This window comes from Odocoileus virginianus, chromosome 6, assembly GCF_023699985.2.
Source record: "Odocoileus virginianus isolate 20LAN1187 ecotype Illinois chromosome 6, Ovbor_1.2, whole genome shotgun sequence".
Classification (NCBI taxonomy): domain Eukaryota; kingdom Metazoa; phylum Chordata; class Mammalia; order Artiodactyla; family Cervidae; genus Odocoileus; species Odocoileus virginianus.
In genome coordinates, this window is record NC_069679.1 from 1,885,872 (window position 1) to 1,909,411 (window position 23,540).

Below are 23,540 nucleotides of genomic sequence, written 5' to 3' on the forward strand. Positions count from 1 at the left end.
TTGATGTTTCACTGTACTTTATGTTATCATAGTGTATTAGAGCCAAAGGGGACCTTAATGCCCACTTCATCCATTTTCCAAACAAAGGAGCAGACTGAAGAAGATCAAACCTTTAGAAACAGAATTCCCCAATAAGTCCATGGTAGCAAAACAAAAACTTAGTTTTTATGAATCCCTTCTGAGCCATTAAGACAGCTTTCTAAAATAGAAATTCAGCCCAAACTAAGCAGGCCGTTCCCTTCTCCAGCCTCGAAGGATGATACCTGAGGTGCATAAAGAGCCCTAGCTCTCTCAGCCTTGGTTGTCATTACCCTGATTTGCCCACACCCTCTCCTCTGCCGAATCTTAACTTAAAGCAGTGACCCATCACTTGGCATCATGGCAGGAGTTCAGGAATTGGATTCAGGGCATTCTGCATCCCAGTTCCAGCCATCCACCTTGCCATGTACCTTGCCCTCAAAGGCAGCAACTGTCTGGTGCTATTAGCGAGGCTTATTGTATCAGTCAGGGACATTCTGCCAGTATAAGAAGGGCACATCCCCATCACCCATTAGCAGTGACAACTCTAATGTGAGCAGACTGGGCCAGAGAGACCGATGCTATCCCCGGAACCCACCTCTGCACTTGCAGCTCCCGGCACTTACCTGACAGGATGCCAGCTCAGCCAGCTGGTCCTGGTAGCCCTTGTGCTTTGCCAGGTGAGCCAGCAGAAGCCCTCAGGGCCAAAGAGGCAGAATATCTGATGAGGATGGAGTCGGGTGAACCATCGTAGCCACTGAGAGTGGATGATGGAGTTGGACTGCATTTCCTTCTAGGCTTTTCTGGAATTGCAGGTTATCTCACTTCTTGTGTGGGAAGTTTTGTTTCTCTTAAATATGCTGAATGCTAATAGTAAGGATTTTCCATTTGCAAGAAGTAATTTTTATTTTTAATTATAAAAGTAATATATGCTTGATATGAAAAGGCTATAGCAATGCAGAAGTGTAAAAAATGTTTAACTCCCACAACCAGTAGTAAGTCATCAGTCAGGCTAATTGCTTTCCCCATCCCCTGAACAGATGACTGGCGCACCCATTAGCCACCTTTCTTGAAAGAGTGGTTAAGATTCTAAAAGTCACTCTGCTTATTTTAATGGTTCGAACAATTGGTGAAACTGAAGAGTGACTTTGTACTTTTTTTTCCTTCCTAAAAGTCCAAATTCAGATTGTATAGCCCAATTATAAACACACATGAAGTGAAATTTCAGTTAACAGAAATAACATACTATTTTTAGAGTAATACAAAAATTGCAGGAGGCAGAAGAAGAATAAAAATGTTAATAGCAGACTAAGATGACAGGACTTTGGGAGTTTTTTTTCTTTCAGTTTTTCTTCCTAGATTGGGGCATTGCATTTATATTAATTGTGTAATGAAAAAAAAATAATTTTAAGAAAAGTGTTCCTGATAATTGACATGCCTTGTGATTAGATTCAAACCAAACAGCCCCAAACTGACACTTTAAAAGTTCACTGACTAAACAACTTTTAAAAATTTACTGCTATTTTCTTTAAGGCTACTTCTTTTTTCTGTTAGGAATTCCACTCAGAATTAAAATAAAGGAATAATTGTATTAAGTGGGAAAACTCATAAAAAAATCTTAAACACACTGAATGGGTTTATCACCTCCAATATTTGTTGAGCAGCTGCCACAGGTAAGACACTGGGGGGCCCGGATGAATGAACACCAGCCTGGCTCCCAAGGGCACACGCCAGAGGGCCTTCTAAGGGCTCTGAGATACGAAAGGCTGAGAGTCCAGAGAAGTAAGGAACCATTTCTGAATGATGAGGAATTCAGGAAAGCTTCATGTAGGGAGTCAAATTTGAGCTTATTCTTAGAAAATGTGTGGTATTTTTCATACTCAGATTGAAGGGGTTTTTTTTTTAAGAGGAAGTGCAAACAGGCACAGAGGTGCCAAGACCAGGACACATCAGAAGAACAAGGAGTCCAGTTTGGCTGAAGCATACAGCATGTGTGGAGGAGGGGACAGATAAGGCTGGCACAGGGCTGGGGGGACTTGACTGTCAGGCCACGAAGTTAGCGCTTGTAGAGGATGGGTGATCTCCAGTCTTGAGCAGGAAATGCGATATAATCAGTGTCAGAACAATTCTGCTGGTCAAGCTGAGTGTCAGGTAGGTGGTAGTGTGAGAAGACGAGGATGGAAAGGTGAGTCCCAGCTGAGTGATAACCGGGCCCTGAGCTGGGCAGGTGACATCAGAAGGAAGACAGGTGTCAAAGTGAAGGTCGCTCAGTCGTATTTGACTCTCTGCGACCCCATGGACTGTAGCCCACCAGGGTCCTCTGCCCATGGAATTCTCCAGGCAAGAATACTGGAGTGGGTTGCCATTCCTTTCTCCAGGCGATCTTCCTGACCCAGGGATCGAACCCGGGTGGTCTTCATTACCAGCTGAGCCACTAGAAATAGACTAATGGATCAGGGGCCTAGGGTTCAGCGAGACTGGTGCTCAAATCCCACTCTTCCTTGACATCCCTTAGTTCCTCTGAGCCTGTGTGTGTAGGAGCAGTGATGCCACGGGGTCGCTGCACGGTAGGCAGTTACTCTTGTACACCGTGTTTGCGCGCCTCCGGCACGGTGAGTGCTCAGCACGTGTCAGCGTCACTGGCGGCGCGGCCTGGAGCTGGAATCAGGACGCAAACAGGTGTCAGCTGGGATGAGTGAGTAACCAGGGCAACGGTACAGCAGCCGGGAACGTGGCGTCTGGAGGCAGAGACTGGACTGGACTGCTGACACGACTGCTTACCAGCTCTCATCCGGTCCAAGCCACTTAACCCCGCTCTGTTTCAGTAGCTGGAAAATGCGCGGAGTGTTGGTTATCAATATGCCCCCCTCCCCAGGGAGCTGCTCTGGAAATAAAGTGAGATAAAACATGTAAGTGAACCTGACACATTTTAAGAGCCCAGTAGCTCCCAGTCATTGGGTCAGGGGTGGGGATGTGGAGTTGCATACATTCACCCCTTGCTCCCTGGCGGCGGAGGTACCAGCAGAGATGGAGATAGGCTGCAGGGGCCGGAACACGAAGGACAGGCCTGGGGAGCACACAAGGCTGGCGGCGGTCAGGACTTGCTGGCACGGAGGTGGCTGTTGCAGCTCTCCGGGCAGATGAGCCAAGGAGGACTGCATAATTTGGCCTAAGGAAACAATCAGGCAAATCCAGAATATTGGCCATTCTATAAGACATCCACGGGGCTTCCCAAGCGGCTCAGTGGTAAAGAATCCGCCTGCAGCGCAGGAGCCGTGGGTTTGATCCCTGAATGGGGATGATCCCTGGAGTAGAAAATGGCAACCCACTCCGGATGACTGCCCGGGAAGGAGGCTGGGGGACTACAATCCATGGGATCGGAAAAGAATTGGACATGACTTAGCACGGCAACAACAAAAGGCCCAGTAAAGGTGAAGGAGGTGGCCTCGGATGGGGGGTGCCTTTCCCCTCGGCCCAGGTGTGAGGACTGAGGAGACAGGGTGGGGGGGGCCTTCCTGTCAAGGAGCGCTGAGGTCAGGTCTTGCTAGTAAGGTGGCAGGTGTGAGGCAGTAAAGTGGGGAAACGTGCCACAGCTGCCATCAGGCCTCCAACAGGGGAAGGAAGACGGTGGAGCTGAGACAAAGCGCTTGGTGCTGGGGGGCCAGCTGGGGAGGGGAGCAAACAGAGGGCTTCTCCAGGACTGCCTCCCTAAGGCACTAGGAATGATAGGGTGATGAGCAGTTCTGGAAACTAAACGGCCTCCCGTTCAGAACTTGGTGCTGGGCAGGGGCTACTCATCAAAGACTTACTCCTTAGGAAGTAGGGAAAACTTTTGGGGGTAAAAATGCCTGATCCTCGTTTCAATGCACACTCTACCCTGGGTTGCGGGCACATGGTGCGACAGTCCTTGGTGTGTAAGGAAGTTTCGGTCCTTTCAAAGTTACCAGCCACAGAACGGCCATGGCTCCAAGTGCTCTAGGTTCATGGGGCCGGTGGACTCTTTTCCAAAGGCGGTCAGAGGAAAACCGCCGCTTGAGCGGATCCCACGACATGCCACCAGCAGAGGAGGCAGCCGGAAAGGACCACGAGCATGTTCTCGTTCTGCTTCTGAAGACCCTGCATTTGGCGATTTCAATTCGGCAGAGGGGTCAAGGGATCCCGCTCCCAGGTGAGGCTGAAGACGCCGCTCCGCGGGCCACACGAGGAATACCGCTGGTGGAGTTGGGGGGTGGGCGCGGCCAAAACCTACAGGAGGACCTTGGTGATGACGCAGCCGTCCCTGGGGTCCCCCTCGGGCTCGTCTTTGAGCGGGGGGGCCGGGGCCAAGGCGCCCTCGCGCCGGCTCACTTCCCGCTGCCGCGCCTGCAGCGCCTCCCTCTCGGCCTGCAGCTCCCGGCGCGCCTGGGCCGCCGCGCGCTCCTCCTCCTGCAGCGCCCGCCGCCTGCGCTCCAGGGCGCGCTCGCCCTGCTCCACGGCCGCCTCGCGCCGCGCCAGCTCCCGCTCGCGAAGGCTGCCCCGCACGGCCAGCGCGCCCATCTGCTCGAGCAGGCGCGCCCAGTCGCCTTCGGCGGCCGCGACGGGGCCAGGGGCGGCGGGTGGCGAGCGGCGGGCGGCGCTCTCCGCCAGCTCCCGCCGGTGCGCGCTCCTCAGGTGCTTCCACAGCGCCGGGGTGCTCGCGTGCCAGCCCGGACCGCGGCCCACTTGCTCCCCGCAGAGCCGGCAGGTGGCCCAGGGGCCCGCCGCGTGGCCGGGGCGCGCGGGAGCCAGGTGGAAGTACCCCCAGGCCTCGGAGTACGGCGCCCCCAGGCGGCCCGCAGCCGCGTCCGGCCCGCCGGTCTCTTCCATGCTCACGGCCGGCTCTTCGCTCCTCATTCTTTAGGCAGCGCCTGCACCGAAGGAGACAGGATTAAGACGACCGCAAAATTACATGTACAACCGGACAACCGCTTCAACACACCGCTTCTAGGACTAGATTTAACCTGTGAAGAAACCATGCCTCGTTCTCACTACTGATAAAATCCTGTAGTTTGGATAGTCACTTGCGTTTCTTTCTCAGTTCAGTTCAGTCGCTCAGTCGTGTCCAAATCTTTGTGACCCCATGGACTGCAGCACGCCAGACTTCCCTGTCCATCACCAACTCCCGGAGCTTACTCAAACTCATGTCCATCCAGTCGGTGATGCCATCCAACCATCTCATCCCCTATCATCCCCTTCTCCTCCTGCCTTCAATCTTTCCCAGCACCAGGGTCTTTTCCAGAGAGTCAGTTCTTCGCATCAGATGGCCAAAGTATTGGAGTTTCTCAGTCCTTCCAATGAACACCCAGGACTGATCTCCTTTAGGATGGGCTGGATGGATCTCCTTGCAGTCCAAGGGACTCTCAAGAGTCTTCTCCAACACCACAGTTCAAAAGCATCAATTCTTCAGCGCTCTGCTTTCTTCATAGTCCACCTCTCACATCCATACATGACTACTGGAAAAACCACAGCTTTGACTAGACAGGCCTTTGTTGGCAAAGTAATGTCTCTGTTTTTTAATATGCTGTCTAGGTTGGTCATAGCTTTTCTCCAAGGAGCAAGTGCCCTTGAGAAATACATCTTTCTCAGTATGCATGTTCATTTGTTTGTTTCAGCATGTTAATTACTCAGAAAAAAAAATGTTGAAGATGCCTAGGCCTTCTTTCCATAACCAGGAGTCTTCGAAATTCACTGGATCCTTACCTAACAAGTACTGAGACTAAAATTGGTAAGTCAAGCTTCCCATAAGTTTAAAAAGTGCTTTATATATATATATGTTTTAACTAGTCTCTTTTATGCTCTTTAAAAGAAACTGACCTTCTTTTCCGAATAAAAGCAAGGCTCCCTTTTGAATTCTCAGTGTTATGGAAGGAAGGAAGGAAGTGTTGGGGAAAAAGAGTTTTAGGAATGAAAATTTTGTTTCTTAGACGTTAAGTGCTAGGACTGAGCAGCTTTTTAAAAAGCTTTCAGAGAAAACTGTTTTCAAGATAAAAATATCTTTTGTTATTTTAAAAACCACGTGCTTATGAGAATATTGTCCTAAGAGTCATTAAAATGTACATCTCATTTAGAAAACAGCAATATACAAGGCAGTTTTCTAAACTTTACCTTCAAATGAGGCAGTGGGCAGTCTCGGTCATTGCCTCAGGGTTTCCAGCCAACCCAAGTTCTCAGGTGGAAACACCGTAGTGTGACTTCTGAGATCTCAGGAACCATCAGCTGTGCTAGGAGTAAATTCAGAAGACAGGCAGCCAGTAAAAGACATTCAATTAAACAGCCCTAAATGTAGACACTAGAAATACTAGCCAGTGCCATGACCTTCTGCTGGTCATTTCCCAACCCTCTCATAGTTGCTCCAGTCATAAAACAAAATTAGTTCTCCGTGCTGCTTATCCCAACTAAATGGCCCTCCCTCTATATTTGCAAGATAAAAAGCTTGGTCAGTTCCTTTAATTAAGGAAGAAATAAATAATAGTTGTTTGCTTGGTCCAAAAAATAGTTGTAGTTAAAGGGGTCCAAACACAACACAGTGCCTCCCATTGCAAGGTCTTTTCTATTAAGAAAGCATTTCCCAGTGTGATGACCTATCAAATAAGGAGGGAGATAGAAAAGGTGACATTTCTTTAAAAAAAACTTCACAAAGGGTCAAATGTATGATTCTCAACAAATCTGCTTTGGAAGTTTAAAAAATGATAATGAGAACAACTTGGAGCTCTCCTGAGAACCTATTTCATGGGGAAAATCCAGGCCAAGTTGGGAGAATACTGGCCAGTGAGATGGCCGGTGCTCCTTCGGTCAGGTTTTGAACCAGCAGCAGTGGAGATGGTGAAGTTCCAGAATCTTTTATTAAAGGCAACTAGGGATGACTGAAGACAAAGACGAGAACAGAAAAAAGTTGATTTAAATTTTTTTTTTTTTTACTGAAGGATACTTGCTTTACAGAATTTTGTTGTTTTCTGGGCTTCGCTGGTGGTTCAGATGGTAAGGCATCTGTCTGGTTGTAATGCGGGAGACCTGGGTTCAATCTCTGGGTTGGGAAGATCCCCTGGAGAAGGAAATGGCAACCCACTCCAGTGCTCTTGCCTGGAAAATTCCATGGATGGATGAGCCTGGTAGGCTACAGTCCGTGAGGTCGCAAAGAGTTGGGCAAGACTGAGCAACTTCTCTGGCTCACTGGTCAAACCTCTACATGAATCAGCCACAGGTATACATATACCCCCTCCCTCCCATCTGCCTCACCATCCCAGCCCTCTAGGTTGATGCAGAACCCCTGTTTGAATTTCTTGAGCCATACGGCAAATTCCCATTGGTTATCTATTTTACACATGGTGATGTAAGTTTCCATGTTACTCTTTCCACACATCTCACCCTCTCCCCATGTCCATAAGTCTATTCTCTAGGTCGGTTTCTCCACTGCTGTCCTGTAAATAAATTCTTCAGTACCATTTTTCTAGATTCCATATATATGTGTTAGAATACAATATTTATCTTTCTCTTTCTGACTCACTTCACTCTGTATAATAGGTTCCAGGTTCATCAACCTCATCAGAATTGACTCAAAGGTGTTCCTTTTTGTGGCTGAGTAATATTCCTTTGTGTATATGTACCACCACATCTTTATCCATTCACATGTAGATGGACACCTAGGTTGCTTCCATGTTCTAGCTGTTGTAAATAGTGCTGCAATGAACAATGGGATACATGTGTCTTTTTCAATTTTGGTTTCCTCAGGGTATATGCCTAGGAGTGGGATTGCTGGGTCATATGGTGGTTTTATTCCTGGTTTTTTAAGGAATCTCCATACTGTCTTTCATAGTGGCTGCATCAATTTACAGTCCCATCAACAGTGCAAGAGCATTCCCTTTTCTCCACACCCTCTCTAGCATTTATTGTTTGTAGATTTTTTGATGATGGCCATTCTGATGGGTGTGAGGTGATATCTCATTGTGGTTTTGATCTGCATTTCTCATGTGTTTGTTAGCCATCTGTATGTCTTCTTTGGAGAAATGTCTGTTTAGGTCTTTTCCCCACTTTTTGATTGGGTTGTTTGTTTTCCTGGCATTGCGTTATATGAGTTGCTTGTATATTTTGGAAATTAATCCTTTGTCGGTTGTTTCTCTTGCTATTATTTTCTCCCATTCTGAGGGTTCTCTTTCCACCTTGCTTATAGTTTCCTTTGCTGTGCAAAAGCTTTTAAGTTTAATCAGGTCCCACTTGTTTACTTTTGTTTTTATTTCCATTACTCTAGGAGATAGGTCATAGAGGATCTTGCTTTGATTTATGGTATCAAGTGTTCTGCCTATGTTTTCCTCTTAGAGTTTTATAGTTTTTGGCCTTACATTTAGGCCTTTAATCCATTTTGAGTTTATCTTTGTGTATGATATTAGGAAGTGTTCTAATTTCATTCTTTTACATGTAGCTGTCCAGTTTTCCCAGCACCATTTATTGAAGAGGTTGTCTTTGCCCCATTGTATATTCTTGCCTCCTTTGTCAAAAATAAGATATGCATAGTGTGTGGGTTTATCTATGGGCATTCTATCTTGTTCCATTGGTCTATGTTTCTGTTTTTGTGCCAGTACCATACTGTCTTGAAGACTGTAGCTTTGTAGTATAACCTGAAGTCAGGAAGGTTGATTCCTTCAGCTCCATTCTTCTTTCTCAAGACTGCTTTGGCTATTCAGGGTCTTTTGTGTTTCCATATTAATTGTGAAATTTTTTGTTCTAGTTCTGTGAAAAATGCCACTGGTAATTTGATAGGGATCACACTGAATTTGTAGATTGCATTTGATAGTATAGTCATTTTCACAATATTGATTCTTCCTACCCAGGAACGCAGAATATCTCTCCATCTGTTTATGTCATCTTTGATTTCTTTCATTAGTGTCTTATAATTTTCTGTGTATAGTTCTTTTGTCTCTTTAGGTAAGTTTATTCCTAGATATTTCTTTTTGTTGCAATGGTGAATGGTATTGATTCCTTAATTTCTCTTTCTGATTTTTTATTGTAAGTATACAGAAATGCAAGTGATTTCTGGTATTGATTTTGTATCCTGCAACTTTGCTAAACTCACTGATTAGTTCTAGTAATTTTCTGATACTATATTTAGGGTTGTATCATGTCATCTGCAAACAGTGAGAGATTTATTTCTTCTTTTCCGATCTGGATTCCTTTTCTTTCTTTTTCTTCTCTGCTTGCTATAGCTAGGACTTCCAGAACTATGTTGAATAATAGTGGTGAAAGTGGACACCCTTGTCTTTTTCCTGATCTTAGGGGAAATGCTTTCAATTTTTCACCTTTGGGAATAATGTTTGCTATAGGCTTATCATATAGGGCCTTTACTATGTTGAGGTAGGTTCCTTCTATGCCCATTTTTTTGAAGAATTTTAATCATAAATAGGTGCTGAATTTTGTTAAAGGCTTTTTCTGCATCTATTGAGATTGTCATATGGTTTTTATTTTTCAATTTGTTAATATGGTATATCCTATTGATTTATTTGCATATATTAAAGAATCCTTGCATCCTGGAATAAACCCAACTTGATCACAGTGTATGAGCTTTTTGATGTGTTGCTGAATTCTGTTTGCTAAAATTTTGTTAAGAATTTTTGCATCTGTGTTCATCAGTGATATTGGCCTGTAGTTTTCTTTTTTTGTGTTGTCTTTGTCTGGTTTTGGCATCAGGGTGGCCTCATGGAATGAGTTTGGAAGTGTTCCTTCCTCTGCAATTTTTTGAAACAGTTTTAGAAGGATGGCTTCTAAAACTTCTCCTGTGAAGCCATCTGGTCCTGGGCTTTTGTTTTTTGGGAGATTTTTGATCACAGCTTCAATTTCAGTGCTTGTAATTAGGTTGTTCATAATTTCTATTTCTTCCTGGTTCAGTCTTGGAAGATTGAACTTTTCTAAGAATCAGTCCATTTCTTCCAGGTTATCCATTTTATTGCCATATAGTTGTTCATAATAGTCTCTTATAATCCTTTGTATTTCTGCACTGTCTGTTGTAACCTCTCCTTTTTCATTTCTAATTTTGTTGATTTGTTTCTTCTCTCTTTTTTCCTTGATGAGTCTGGCTAAAGGTTTGTCAATTTTGTTTATCTTCTCAAAGAACCAGCTGTTAGTTTTATTAATCTTTACTATTGTTTCTTTCATTTCTTTTTCATTTATTTCTGCTTGGATATTTATGATTTCTTTCCTTCTACTAATTTTTGGGCTTTTTTGTTTTCTTTCTCCAGTTGCTTTAGGTGTAAAGTTAGGTTGTCTATTTGGTGTTTTTCTTGTTTCTTGAGGCAGGATTGTATTGCCATAAACTTTCCTCTTAGGACTGCTTTTGCTACATCCCATAGGTTTTGGGTTGTTGTGTTTTCACTGTCATTTGTTTCTAGAAAATTTTTGATTTCCCTTTTGATTTCTTCAGTAACCTGTTGGTTATTTAGAAATGTGTTGTTTAATTTGTTTAAACACAAATGTGTTTGTGTTTCTTATACTTATTTTCTTGTAACTGATATCTAGTCTCATAGCACTGTGGTTGGAGAAGATGCCTGACATGATTTCAATTTTCTTAAGTTTACTGAGGCTTGATTTGTGACCCAAGATGTGGTCTATCCTGGAGAATGTTCCATGTGCACTTGAGAAGGTGTATTCTGCATTTAGATGGGATGTCCTGAAGACATCAATGAGATGTCTTCCATCTCATTAATGTGTCACTCAAGACTTGTGTTTCCTTATTAATTTTCTGTTTTGATGATCTGTCCATTGCTATGAGTGGGGTGTTAAAGTCTCCTACTATTATTGTGTTACTGTCAATTTCTCCTTTTCTGTTTGTTATAACATAAAAACTCTCCTGTTTATGTTTGTCTTATGTATTGAGGTGCTCCTATGTTGGGTGCATAGATATTTACAATTGTTATGTCTTCCTCTTGGGTTGATCCCTGATCATTATGTAGTGTCCTTCCTTATCTCTTGTAACTTCTTTATTTTAAGGTCTATTTTTTCTGATATGAGGATTGCTACTCTAGCTTTCTTTTTCTTCATATTTGCATGGAATGTATTTTTCCATCCTCTCACTTTCAGTGTATATGTGTCTTGAGGTCTGAAGTGGGTTTCTTGAACACAGCATATATATAGGTCTTGTTTTTTTTTTTTTCGTATCCATTCAGCCAGTCTGTGTCTTTTGGTTGGAGCATTTAATCCATTTAAAGTAATTATTGATATATATGTTCCTGTTGCCATTTTCTTAATTGTTTGGGCTTGATTTTGTAGATCTTTTTTCTTCTCTTATATTTCTTGACTATATAAGTCCATTTAACATTTGCTGTAAAGCTGGTTTGGTGGTACTGAATTCTCTTAACTTTTGCTTGTCTGGAAAGCTTTTTATTTCTCCATCAATTTTGAATGAGATCCTTGCCAGGTACAGTAATCTTAGTTGTATATTTTCCCCTTTCAGTACTTTACATATATCCTTCCATTCCCTTCTGGCCTGCAGAGTTTCTGCTGAAAGATCAACTGTTAAGCATATGGGGTTTCCCTTATATGTCACTTGTTACTTCTCCCTTGATGCTTTTAATATTCTTTCTTTGTGTTTAGTCTTTATTAGTTTGATTAGTATGTGTCTTGGCATGTTTCTCCTTGGGTTTATCCTATATGGGACTCTGTGCCTCTTGGATTTGATTGATTGGATTTCATTCTTTTTACTTTATTCTGCTCTTCAGAAGTTATTTCCACCATTTTATCTTCCACTTCACTAATTTGTTCTTCTGCTTCAGATATTCTGCTATTGATTCCTTCTAGAGTATTTTTAATTTCATTAATTGTGTTGTCTCTGCATGTTTATTCTTTAATTCTTCTAGGTCTTTGTTAATTAATTCTTGCATTTTCTCCATTTTGTTTTCAAGGTTTTTGATTATCTTTACTATCATTATTCTGAATTCTTTTTCAGGTAGTTTGCCTATTTCCTCTTCATTTATTTGGACTTCCGTGTTTCTAGTTTGTTTCTTCATTTGTGTAGTGTTTCTCTGCCTTTTCATTATTATTTTTTTTAACTTATTACGTTTGAGGTCTCCTTTTCCCAGGCTTCAAGTTGAATTCTTTCTTCCTTTTCGTTTCTGCCCTCCTAAGGTTGGTCCAGTGGTTTGTGTAAGCTTCGTATAGGGTGAGATTTGTGCTGAGTTTTTGTTTGTTGTTTTTCCTCTGATGGGCAAGGCTGAGTGAGGGGGGTAATCCTGTCTGCTGGTGATCTGGTTTGTACTGTTGCTTATTGTTTAGATGAGGTGTCCTGCACAGGGTGCTACTAGTGATTGGGTGATGCTGGGTGTTATATTCAAGTGGCTACCTTTGTGTGAGTTCTCACTATTTGGAGAAGGAAATGGCAACCCACTCCAGTGGTTTTGCCTGGAGAATCCCAGGGACAGAGAGGCCTGGCGGGCTGCCGTCTGTGGGGCCGCACAGAGGCGGACACGACTGACGCGCCTTAGCAGCAGCAGCAGCAGGTTAGTTCTCTGATGGTCTAGGGTCTTAGAGTCAGCGCTCCCACTCCAAAGGCTCAGGGCTTGAGCTCCGGATCTGATTCCACAGCTGCTTGGCTTCCTGCCTCAGCCGTCCCAGCTCAAGCATCCTTGAACTTCCTCACAGCAGAAACTAACAAGTGAAAGCCCTGGAGGGAGCTGGGGCCCGCATGGGCCGGGGTGCGGAGGTGGGCTGGGCGCTCGGCAGCCCGGCACACAGAGCCGGCACGCAGAGCATGCGCCCTGCAGAGACCAGCACCGTGGCGACCCGACCACACCCGGGCCGCGCCGCCCAGCAGTCAACTCCGCGGCGCCACGGGTTGCTTTAATAGTAGTATTTAGCGAAGCTTTCAATTCAGTTGCTTGTTACAGATGTAATATAGTTTTCTAAGTCCCATTTGTTTTTTTCCCACCAAATAATTCCTCTGAGATTAGGCAGGCTATTTAACATTATCTCTTAACAAAAACCAAAAACAAATTTACCAGAATCATCAAAAAAGATAAGTACCAGGCCTCTTTTAACAAGAGAAATATCTATTTAGATATCTTCTTATATAATAGGCATTGATTTGAATAGGACAATTAGTATAAAAAGTCTTAAGAAATTAAAGGCTAAATTTCCCTCAAGAGATTTACTAAACCACTAAACCCCCAAAGCTGGAGCAGTGGGATGAGAAGGGGAGTTACAGACCCCCTTCAAGAGTAACTTTTTTAATGTCAGGAAACATGTTTAGTAAACAGAACCAGATTTTAGTTTTAGAGATTTTTTGTTTTTTTTGTTAATCTAACTTTACCTAAACTTTTTTCTACATTTCTTTTTTTAGAATTCCATTTCTTCTAAATTAGAATCTTATCTTTCCAGAGTACACCACCTTTTTTACTACTAGAAATGCACAAAAGTGGGATAATAGAAAATAGTAGTACTATGAGTCCCTTGTGGCTCAGCTGGTTAAGAATCTGCCTGCAATGCAGGAGACCTGGGTTTGATCCCTGGGTTGGGAAGATCCCCTGGAGAAGGGAAAGGCTACCCATCCAGTATTCTGGCCTGGAGAATTCCATGGACTATACAGTCCATGGGGTCACAAAGAGTCGGACACGACTGCGTGACTTTCACCATGAGTCCCTATATTTACGTTATAGATCAAGAGGTTTAAAGTTTTTGTATAGGATCAAGACTATTGCTTTGCATCCTTGAGATTGCATGCTTTCGTGAGATAGGGGTTGAAAATGGTATGTAAGCTTCAGATTCTCATACCTGTGCCAGGTCTGAGAGTTATTATTACTGATGTGCCCCTGCAAGGGCCAGAAGTGGCCGATTACTGTCACGCTTTATGTCCCTACAAGATGTCTCTGGGTTTCTTCAAAATCTGGGGTGCCCAGAGGAGTGCCACATGCAGGAGTGCCATCTGCTCTAAGATGTAAAGCGGAAACAGGGATCAGAAGCACTGACTTTGATGACTTAACCCTTTAGATTTAGTGGAGTGCTTATCTGAGCCAGGGACAAGCAAAACCACAAGTGTCGGCCAGCACAGCGCTGCCCCTCTGAGGGCGGCAGAGGGGCCCCCTGTGCCTCTGCAGGCCTTCGCTCTCGGAGGTCTTAACCGGTGGAAGGCAGCATGGTTCGAACTGCCTCACCTTCTCATCCTCCGACAACAGCTACGTTCTCTCTCCAAAGGGGCTTCTTTTAACACTCAGTCTCTAAAAACTGACCAGCAGTACCTGTGGCCACCAACCATTCCTAGGAGAGCCTTCCTAGCTCTGCCCTGAGCTCATTTCAACCATCCCTACAGGGCAGAGGGAGAGAAGGTCCTATCAGCTGGGCTCGGAAGAGAAGTCTTAGAATCTTCAGCCACAACCCTAATACACAAAGAGCTCTTACAGGCTGGGAAGAAACAGACAAGCCAGCTGAAAAATGGGCCAGAGATGTGAGTGACTCTAGAGCAAAATCAGATGGCCAGGAAATTTGTGAAAAGATGCACAACGTCACTTATATTAAGTCTGTTGTTAGATCCCTCACACTAACACAAATGAAGAGGTGTGTCAGCCAAAGCTGGAAGAGAGGCTGAGAAAAGAGCATACTCATGTGCTCCTAGTGGAGATGGGAAGGCTTTAGGAAAAGCAGTCTGCAATTTCTGTTAATTAAAAACACATATAATCAGGGATCCAACTCCTGGGAATCTGTTCTGTATAACTAAAAAGGACCGATATGTAAAGTAGCATGTATTAGGATGTTTGTCAGAGTTGTTTAGAATGGCTAAAGACTGGAATCAAAGGAATGCCTATCGGCAGGAGAACGGCTGGGTAAATAATGTATAGTCACCCTGGGGAATATTATGCCACCATTAAAAAGACTGGATTGGAGCTCTGCCAGAGAGATTTCTGGAATAATGGTTCAGGAAGAAAAGCAAGATGCAGAAAAAATGTGTATAATATGATCTTGTATTAAATAATAAGTAGATCTGTATAGGGCATACAGATTAAAGATTTCTCATATATATATGAAGAAAAATAAGGAGACACACGATGGGTTGAGGAGGGTAGAACCTGATATGAAAGGAGAAGGGGAAGAAGTAAAGACAAGGGCACTCAGGAAGCGTGCAGGTGGTCGTGTGTCCATTTAGGCAGAGTTATGTATATGGCAGAGTCTATATTTATATTTATGTATAAATAATAATTGTATAAAACAATCCCCAAGTGTGTGAGGCAGGCAGGCCTAGGTAGCTTAACTCTGCAGGCTGGAGGAGACAGTCCCATGGGGTATAGTGTGCTGCCATCTGGCCTGGAGGGGTCCCAGTGTGTGAGCTAGCTTCAAGCGGGTAGTTCACTGTCCCCTGCCTGGGCAAAAGGAGATTCTTTTATCCAGAGAATGGGGGGGGGTGTGCCATGGGAGGGCACCCACCTCACTCGTCTCCCCAGCAGAGGGCAGGCACTCAGGGGACACTGCATTAAATAAAATAAGCCTGATCTTATGCTTCTTAGCTCCAGCTCACATGAGTCCTCCATCTCCCCATCTGTCAGGGGAAATGGTGAGATTAGTTGCCACTAATAAACAGGTGGCTGAAATCAGATAATGCAAGTGATGTCACTACTGGACTCACCAGTGCTCATATCATTTCGAAGTATAAACAAAAGGAAGCTCCCAGTATTTACTGCGCACACATGCTCACCTGAAGATCTTAATGGCTAAAAGGCAGTGCTGCTTTTTTCTTTAACATTTTATATACAATAGAGGAGGTAGTTTAAGTAAGAAGAATTCTGAGGATTTTTTTTTTAAATACAAAAGGTGAATTAAAAATAATCATAGATCCATTTCCCCATCATCAACCAAATTTATTTTCAGTTCCTCAGTTGATCTTCCTGCAAAATAGGAAAGTAGAAGATAATATACAAAAGTAGAAGATAATATAGCAAGGTAGAAGATAATATAGGAAGGCCTAGTTCACAGGAGTCCTGTGATATGCATTTTTTTCCTTACTGATTACCCCCCAAAACCAAACATCTATTAACTGATATGGTTAGGTAAAAAGAAGAAAATGAAAATTTAAACATTCTCTTCATTTTTCCTAAACAATTTTTAAACTATCAGAAATATGCCAGTGACAGTGATTATTTGACTTAGGTCCATTCACTCCATCCACTCTTTCATTCAAACTCTTCTTGTGTACCTGCTCAGGGCCAGGCATGTGCTTGCTACCCAGGATGCCAAGAGGAGGACCACATAGTCCCTGCCCTCCAGAAGCCTGCCATCTGCTGAGGAGAGATGCTTCAGCATGCTAACGCCCATGATAAAGGTCAGAGCAGTGTTCACTCATGAGGACTGGGGAGGGGTTGGTTTGGGACCCTAACACAAACGTTCATGCCGACACCCCTGATTAAATATCCTTTCCCTACCTTGCCCAGGGTACAACAGTTACTAAAACACATCACCAGAGAGCTGAATCTAAAAAATAAAGCTGCAGTTCTTTAGTTGTATAATCTGGCTTCCAAGCTCATATTTTAAATAAAATTTCTTCAAGCTAAATAAAAGCTCTGGTAGCATGAAGTTAACAGTGGAAATTTTTGAATCCAATTTCAGGCAGAAAAAAAAAACTGGAAAAAAGAGTAGACTTTAGTTATTTTATGAAAAAGGAAAAAGTAGTGTTGGTGGTATGATGCTTCTGAATTCTCCTTTGACAAGTTTTCATTCTATTATCTATTAATTGGAAGGGGTGATGTCTAAGCTGGTGGAAGATAAGACATTTGTGTTAATTACCTCTGCGTTTGATGGTCTCTGAAGAAGTTGTATTCTTTTAATAACTTATGAGATTAAAACCCAGATTTCTCAGTATGATCTCCCAGAATACCAATATAGAGAATAAGGGAAGAGATCAGAACCTGGATGAATAGTTTGTGTAAATAATGGTGTAAATACACCATGAATGACTATAACATTGAGAATCATCCCGTAAGCCACCCACGTTAATTTTATTATTTTATACTTACGCTTTACACATACAAAATATCAGGCAAGCCAAAGGCCAAAGAACCAGGCAATGTTCTCAAAAGGAAATAACAGATGAATTAAAGCTCTGCTTGTCCATCCAGGGTTAATCACTTTAGGCGGATTAATCCAGCAGAGTTATAAACAAGTTTGTGTAGGTTAAGCCTGGCTGGATCTTAGGTGAGAAATTCACTCTAATGTGAAAGCCACACAAACTTGTGTGGAAACACTAAAAACATTTTTATCCACCAGTAACTTTAATCAAAGCAGAATATAATAATTAATACAAATAATTACCTGTGACAACTGACATATCAAGGAAACCACAATTCATCTGTTACCTGTCCATCTCTGTTGAAATATTAATTTACTACCATGTATTAATCTATTTATAAACATATCCAGACAATTAGTAAAATTAGGCTGTAGTCAGCAGGCTGAAGCCTTAAATGAATTAAAAATGCTTCCAAATTATAAAGGATGGATACCTCGGTTATGGAATTAAGTGAAAAAGTTTAGAAAAATGTTACACATGGAGTGTAAAAACTGTACGGACCCACAACTAATTAACTGGTATACAGAGATATTGTCTAAATGTCATAAACGAAAATCTGAGATACCTCTGCCATTAGCTAAAAGGCTAAGCAACACTATTAATGCGTTTTTTTAAATGAAAATCTTCCCTAAAGTGGACCTTCATTTCAGGCCTACATTACTTTATTTAATACATTTGTTCCTAAAAAGAAGGGTGCTGATCCATTTTAATCTTGTAAAATGCATAATTTAAATGAATTAGAGGGATATTAATGCTGTCCTACTTTCAAGATCTTTGTAACACAAAAAGATTTTAATTACCTGGTTTTGGCTCCTGACTTTTGCACACCTTATTGTATACTTTTTCATTGTCAGTTGCCTCAAGCTATTTTTAGTCCAAAAAAGTATATAAATAATTACATTAATGAAAAGTGCACCAAATGATTACCCTAATTATGGCAATTTATCAAGCTAATTTCTACAACAGTTTCTCTTAAAAACCATTATCTTTGTAGTCTTGGCTAATTAGAAGTTCTCATGGTGGCAGGTACTTATTTTTTTCTTTCAAGGAGGGAAAAATAACTTTGGTAAACTTCGAGCATTAGGTTAGCGTAAGTGATTAGAGCAAACTGCTCCTGTCTGTTCCGAAAGATCAGAAAATCCCTTTGTTTGAGCACGGTAGGGACAGCGGTCTTTGTCTGAGCATCTGGCTTGCATTCAGTTTCTCGCCAAATTGGGAAGAAAGTCTCAATTAGAGAAAGGGCCCACTTTTTGTCCTGACTACAACAAGGCAACTTTAATGAGGGGAGAGCACATTATTTTCGATATTCCTAAATAACTTTTTTTCTGGACGAGAGATGGTAGAGAAGGAGCAAAACGAGGTGCACAAAGAAACTGCAGGAGGCCTTTACGCAGAATCCCGGGTCCAAACGCATCTTTTACGATAAGGACAACCGGACCACGGCGGAGGGCATGCGGGCCCCTGGCGCGCCCGGTGTCCGAGCGCCGGCGGTCCCCCGGCCCGGGGCTGGTCCCCAGCTCACTTCTCCAGCCAGCAGGCCCGGGGGAGCCCCCCGCCTCGCCCCCGCCGCGGGAGTCCCCAGTCTCCCCGCGGGCGCGCCGCGGCGATCTCGCCGCCCACACTCACCCCATCACCTCAGAAGCGGGCGGTGGGCCGGGGGTCGGGGTGGCAGAGCCCCTCCGCGCCCCTCGTAGACACGTCGTCCTGTGCGGAAACCTCGCGCGTCCCCCTTAAAGACACAGCGCTCCGTTCGGGAGCCTGGGCTGGGAAGGGGGCGTGGGGGAGGACCTGTTGTTGGAAGGGCTGGGAAACCACTCCCAGACCGTCCAAGTCCACCAGCGACAGACTTGCGTTTGCCCAGGTTTAAAAAGGATGTAGTAGGTTAGTGATTTTTTTACAGGTATAATTACACTTTTATATCTTTATATTAATCTTCCAAGACCTGGGTTCCTGGGCTTGAATCTCTGAGTGTAATTTTCATCCTTTCAGGTTCAAGATGTGTGATGCCACAAGATGCCAGAAGAAATGCCCTGAACTAAAGTCTGGACAGATAAAGGTAGGGCTCACTGGTGTTCACGAAAACCTAGTAATGTTAGTGTGGTGTATCAGTCAGTTTTTGGTGGATTATGCTGAGGTAACAAACAACCCCTACAGCTCAGTGATTTACAAAAACAAAGATCCATTTCTCAATCAAATTACATCTGCTGCAGGCAGCTTTGGCTCTTCTCCACCCCTGTCTTGGCTTCCAGGATCCAGGTTGAAAGATCAGCTTGTGGGGGGACATGCTGATTGTATGCTGGAAACCACCTTGAGGGAAGAGTCCTCCTAATTTGTGGGTGTTTGCTATTTCCATGATGTAAAGACTCACAACCATGAAGGGCTTCGGGTTACTAATGGTTTAACAAGTGGCTTGCCAAGTTTCTGGAAATGTAACAATCAGCTCTTATAAACCACTGGCGCGTGCTGCTCCTAAAACTGAAAACAGTTCACATTCCACATACCTAAGTTCCGCTGGCTTCAGTTCTGCTCACATTCTGTCGACCAAAGCAAGTAACTTGACAAAGCCTCTCAGTGGGGCCAGAAGGTATATTCCTCTTATAAAGAAGACTTGCCAGTCACGTGACAATGGGCAGAGATTGTATCGTCCTTTTAAGAGAAGTTGAGTAAATAACTAACGCTGAATATTCATTGGAAGGACTGTTGCTGAAGCTTCAATACCTTGGCCACCTAATGTGAAGAGCCAGCTTATTGGAAAAGACTCTGATGCTGGGAAAGATTGAGGGCAAGAGGGGAAGGGGGCGGCAGAGGATGAGACAGTTAGGTAGCATCACCATGGACAGGAATTTGACCCAACTCTAGGGAACAGTGGAGGACAGAGGAGCCTGGTGTGCTGCAGTCCATGGGGTCACACAAAGTCAGACCCAACTTAGCAACTCAACTACAACGAATAACTGGTTACAATAACACAATCCATTTTACATACTTTGGTTCAAGTAATTTTTTTAAACCTCATTATTTCCATAAACCATTTATTTATTAACAATCCATTAATAGGATTTCTCCTTACCATTCCAAGAATGGTGTCAGAAGAAGAAACTGGTTGGATGTCTTCAAGGGGCTAATTTGCAATGTGAAGATAAGCTATTAGGTTACTACTTTTCTTTTCTCCTAAAAGATGCCCATACTTACCACTGTGGACATCTGATTAAAATAATAATTGGCTGGTATAAGTGAATCAGATTAAAGGTTATCTCTTATTCATCATTTAATTAATTAATCACAAAATTTAATTAATTACAAAGCTTATTGTACCTGATGATCCTTTTAACAAGAGATCTTATCACTTTGAGTACCTTAAAAATCCATTTGACAAACTAGTACAGCCGCTATGGAAAACAGTGTGGAGATTTCTTAAAAAACTGGAAATAGAACTGCCATATGACCAGCAATCCCACTTCTGGGCATACACACCGAGGAAACCAGATCTGAAAGAGACATGTGCACCCCAGTGTTCATCGCAGCACTGTTTATAATAGCCAGGACGTGGAAGCAACCTAGATGCCCATCAGCAGACGAATGGATAAGGAAGCTGTGGTACATAAACACCATGGAATATTACTCAGCCATTAAAAAGAATTCATTTGAATCAGTTCTAATGAGATGGATGAAACTGGAGCCCATTATACAGAGTGAAGTAAGCCAGAAAGATAAAGACCATTACAGTATACTAACACATAGATATGGAATTTAGAAAGATGGTAAGGATAACCCTATATGCAAAACAGAAAAAGAGACACAGATGTATATAACAGACTTTTGGACTCTGTGGGAGAAGGCGAGGGTGGGATGTTTCAAGAGAACAGCATCAAAACATGTATAATATCTAGGGTGAAACAGATCACCAGCCCAGGTTGTATGCATGAGACAAGTGCTCGGGCCTGGTGCACTGGGAAGACCCAGAGGAATCGGGTAGAGAGGGAGGTGGGAGGGGGGTTCAGGATGGGGAATACATGTAAATCCATGGCTGATTCATGTCAATGTATGGCAAAAACCACTACAATATTGTAAAGTAATTAGCCTCCAACTAATAAAAATAAATGAAAAAAAAATCCATTTGACTGTATAGTGAGACACATGGTATTTTTGTTAGTTCTATTTAGTGCTATTTGGGTAATAGTCTTAATTAAGACAACATTCCTGCCCTCAAGAAGATTTTACTCCAGTGAGACAGACAAATGAACTCCAGGAAGAAAGTGAAAAATATTGTAAGAGGGGACCTTCCTGGGCCACACTAAACTGAGAACAACTACGCCTTCTTGAAAGTGGCAACATTTAACCAAGACCTGAAAAAGAGCAGAATTTAATCTCCTGGAATTGTGTTTATTTTACTCACAAGATGTGTTTGGATATTTTTTTTTTAAGTTCAGAGGAAAGAAACCTGTCTTTTCTGTGTCCAGATCCACAAACAACAGACTTGTGCTGCCCAGGTTTAAAAATGATGCAGTAGTTTAGTGACTTTTCCCAGCACCAGAGTCTTTTCCAGCGAGTCAGCCCTTTGCATCAGGTGGCCAAAGTATTGGAGCTTCAGCAACAGTCCTTCCAACGAATATTCAGGGTTAGTTTTTAATTCAATGTTTAAACTTTCTAATAATCTGAAATCTCTTGTAGTTTTAAAGTTTAAATCAAATTATAAAATATATGTCCCTTGCCCCATACTCTTTGTTCAAATTTCAGCAAGAAAAACACTCTTTAGTTCTTATTTTGGTGGTAACAGTTTCCCTGACTTTCATCATGCTGTTAATGATAAACAGATAGGATCTCATTTCTGTCCCCTGCCCTGGAAGTTGGCAAAGCACGAGGACTTCCATTGATAATGCAGAATATTCACTCTCTAGATTCTTGCCAGAGATTATAACTTTCAAATCTGCTAATTAATCCCTATTAAAAGTCCAGTTTGAGAAAATTACTTACGGGTGTTGCTTTAAAGACTTGAAATTATGGAGCTGTGGACCTGAACCACACTCTTTGGATGCATCCTTCCTTTATGTGCTTTTGGCCTCTAGCTTTCTTTTCTTAGATGTTTTTGTCTGGTTTTGGTGTCAGAGTAATGCAGTCTTACACATGAATTGAGAAATACCCCTTCCTCTTTTGTATTTTTGAAGATTTTGTGAATAATTGGTATTCTTCTTTAAATGCTTTTTGGAATTTAACAAAGAAGCCATTTAGCCCGAGTTTTTCTTTAAGGGTTGTGTTTTAAATGACTAATTCCATTTCTTCACTGATTGTAGGCCTTTTAGATTGTCAGTTCATTCTTGAGGAAGTTGTGGTAGTTTGTGTCTTTCTAGGAATTTGTCTATTTCATTCAAGTTATCTAATGTGATGATGTACAGTTGTACATAGTATTTCTTTTTAATTTCTGTAAGGTTGGAAATGTTGGGCTGGATGAAGCACGATCTGGAATCAAGATTGCTGAGAGAAATATCAATAACCTCAGTTATGCAGTTGACACCACCCTTATGGCAGAAAGTGAAAAAGAGCTAAGAGCCTCTTGATGAAAGTGAAAGAGGAGAGCGAAAAAGTTGGTTTAAAGCTCAACATTCAGAAAACTTAAGATCATGGCATCCGATCCCATCACTTCCTGGAAAATAGATGGAGAAACAATGGAAACAGAGAGAGGCTTTATTTTTGGGGGCTCCAAAATCACTGCAGATGGTGACTGCAGCAATGAAATTAAAAGATGCTTACTCCTTGGAAGAATAGCTATGACCAACCTAGATAGCATATTAAAAAGCAGAGGCATTACTTTGCCAACAAAGGTCCATCTAGTCAAAGCTATGGTTTTCCCAGTAGTCATGTATGGATGTGAGAGGTGGACCATAAAGAAAGCTGAGCACCGAAGAATTGATGCTTTTGAACTGTGGTGTTGAAGACTCTTGAGAGTCCTTTGGACTGCAAGGAAATCCAACCAGTCCATCCCAAAGGAAATCAGTCCTGAATATTCATTGGAAGGACTGATGCTGAAGCTGAAACTCCAATACTTTGGCCACCTGATACAAAGAACTGACTCATTGAAAAGACCCTGATGCTGGGAAAGATTGAAGGCAGGAGGAGAAGGGGATGATAGAGGATGAGATGGTTGGATGGCATCACTGAGTAAATGGACATGTGTTTAAGTAAACTCCGGGAGTTGGTAATGGACCAGGAAGCCTGGCATGCTGCAGTTCATGGGGTCACAAAGAGTCGGACACGACTGAGCGACTGAACCGAAGGTTGGTAGTAATGTCTTCTCTTTCACTTCTGGTTCCTATATGTGCTTTTAATGAACTTTCCGTTGGGTTCATGCATGGCTCCAGTGAGGTAGTTTTTATAGGACGTGGCTACATAAAATTCATTTTGGGAGCCAGTATCACAATGTCCTTGACTATAGCTGTCCATTGTATTCCACAGTGTTTTTTCTGTAGGGCCCAGAGAGAAG

At 42.8% G+C, this 23,540-nt stretch overlaps 1 protein-coding gene, 1 long non-coding RNA gene and 1 other non-coding gene across 6 annotated transcripts; 1 reads left to right on the forward strand and 2 right to left on the reverse strand.

Moving 5' to 3' along the window:
* ZBED3 (zinc finger BED-type containing 3) lies at window positions 1-19,639 on the reverse strand. 4 transcript variants are annotated; one of them, XR_011488118.1, is made up of 4 exons: window positions 18,692-19,549; window positions 6,142-6,257; window positions 3,006-4,904; window positions 1-2,902 (listed from the first exon to the last, which is right to left on the reverse strand). XR_011488118.1 is itself a non-coding variant. In XM_070468572.1 (3 exons), the coding sequence occupies exon 3, from the start codon at window positions 4,888-4,890 to the stop codon at window positions 4,264-4,266; it is 627 nt and encodes a 208-aa protein (XP_070324673.1). In that variant the 5' UTR covers window positions 4,891-4,904; window positions 6,142-6,257; window positions 19,567-19,639; the 3' UTR covers window positions 1-4,263. The 4 variants fall into 4 exon arrangements, 3 of the variants coding, with proteins under 3 accessions (XP_070324673.1, XP_070324674.1, XP_070324672.1); XM_070468572.1 differs by lacking the exon at window positions 18,692-19,549 and adding an exon at window positions 19,567-19,639 and having other exon boundaries at window positions 1-4,904; XM_070468573.1 differs by having other exon boundaries at window positions 1-4,904; window positions 6,142-6,252.
* Window positions 4,898-23,319, forward strand: LOC110143131 (uncharacterized). The gene is made up of 4 exons (XR_011488119.1): window positions 4,898-5,761; window positions 16,204-16,321; window positions 19,055-19,121; window positions 22,489-23,319. It is a non-coding gene; the product is annotated as an uncharacterized lncRNA (long non-coding RNA).
* LOC139035804 (small nucleolar RNA SNORA47) lies at window positions 14,044-14,179 on the reverse strand. Its single transcript, XR_011488514.1, has one exon. It is a non-coding gene; the product is annotated as a small nucleolar RNA SNORA47 (small nucleolar RNA).
* Window positions 23,320-23,540: the final 221 nt, after the last annotated feature.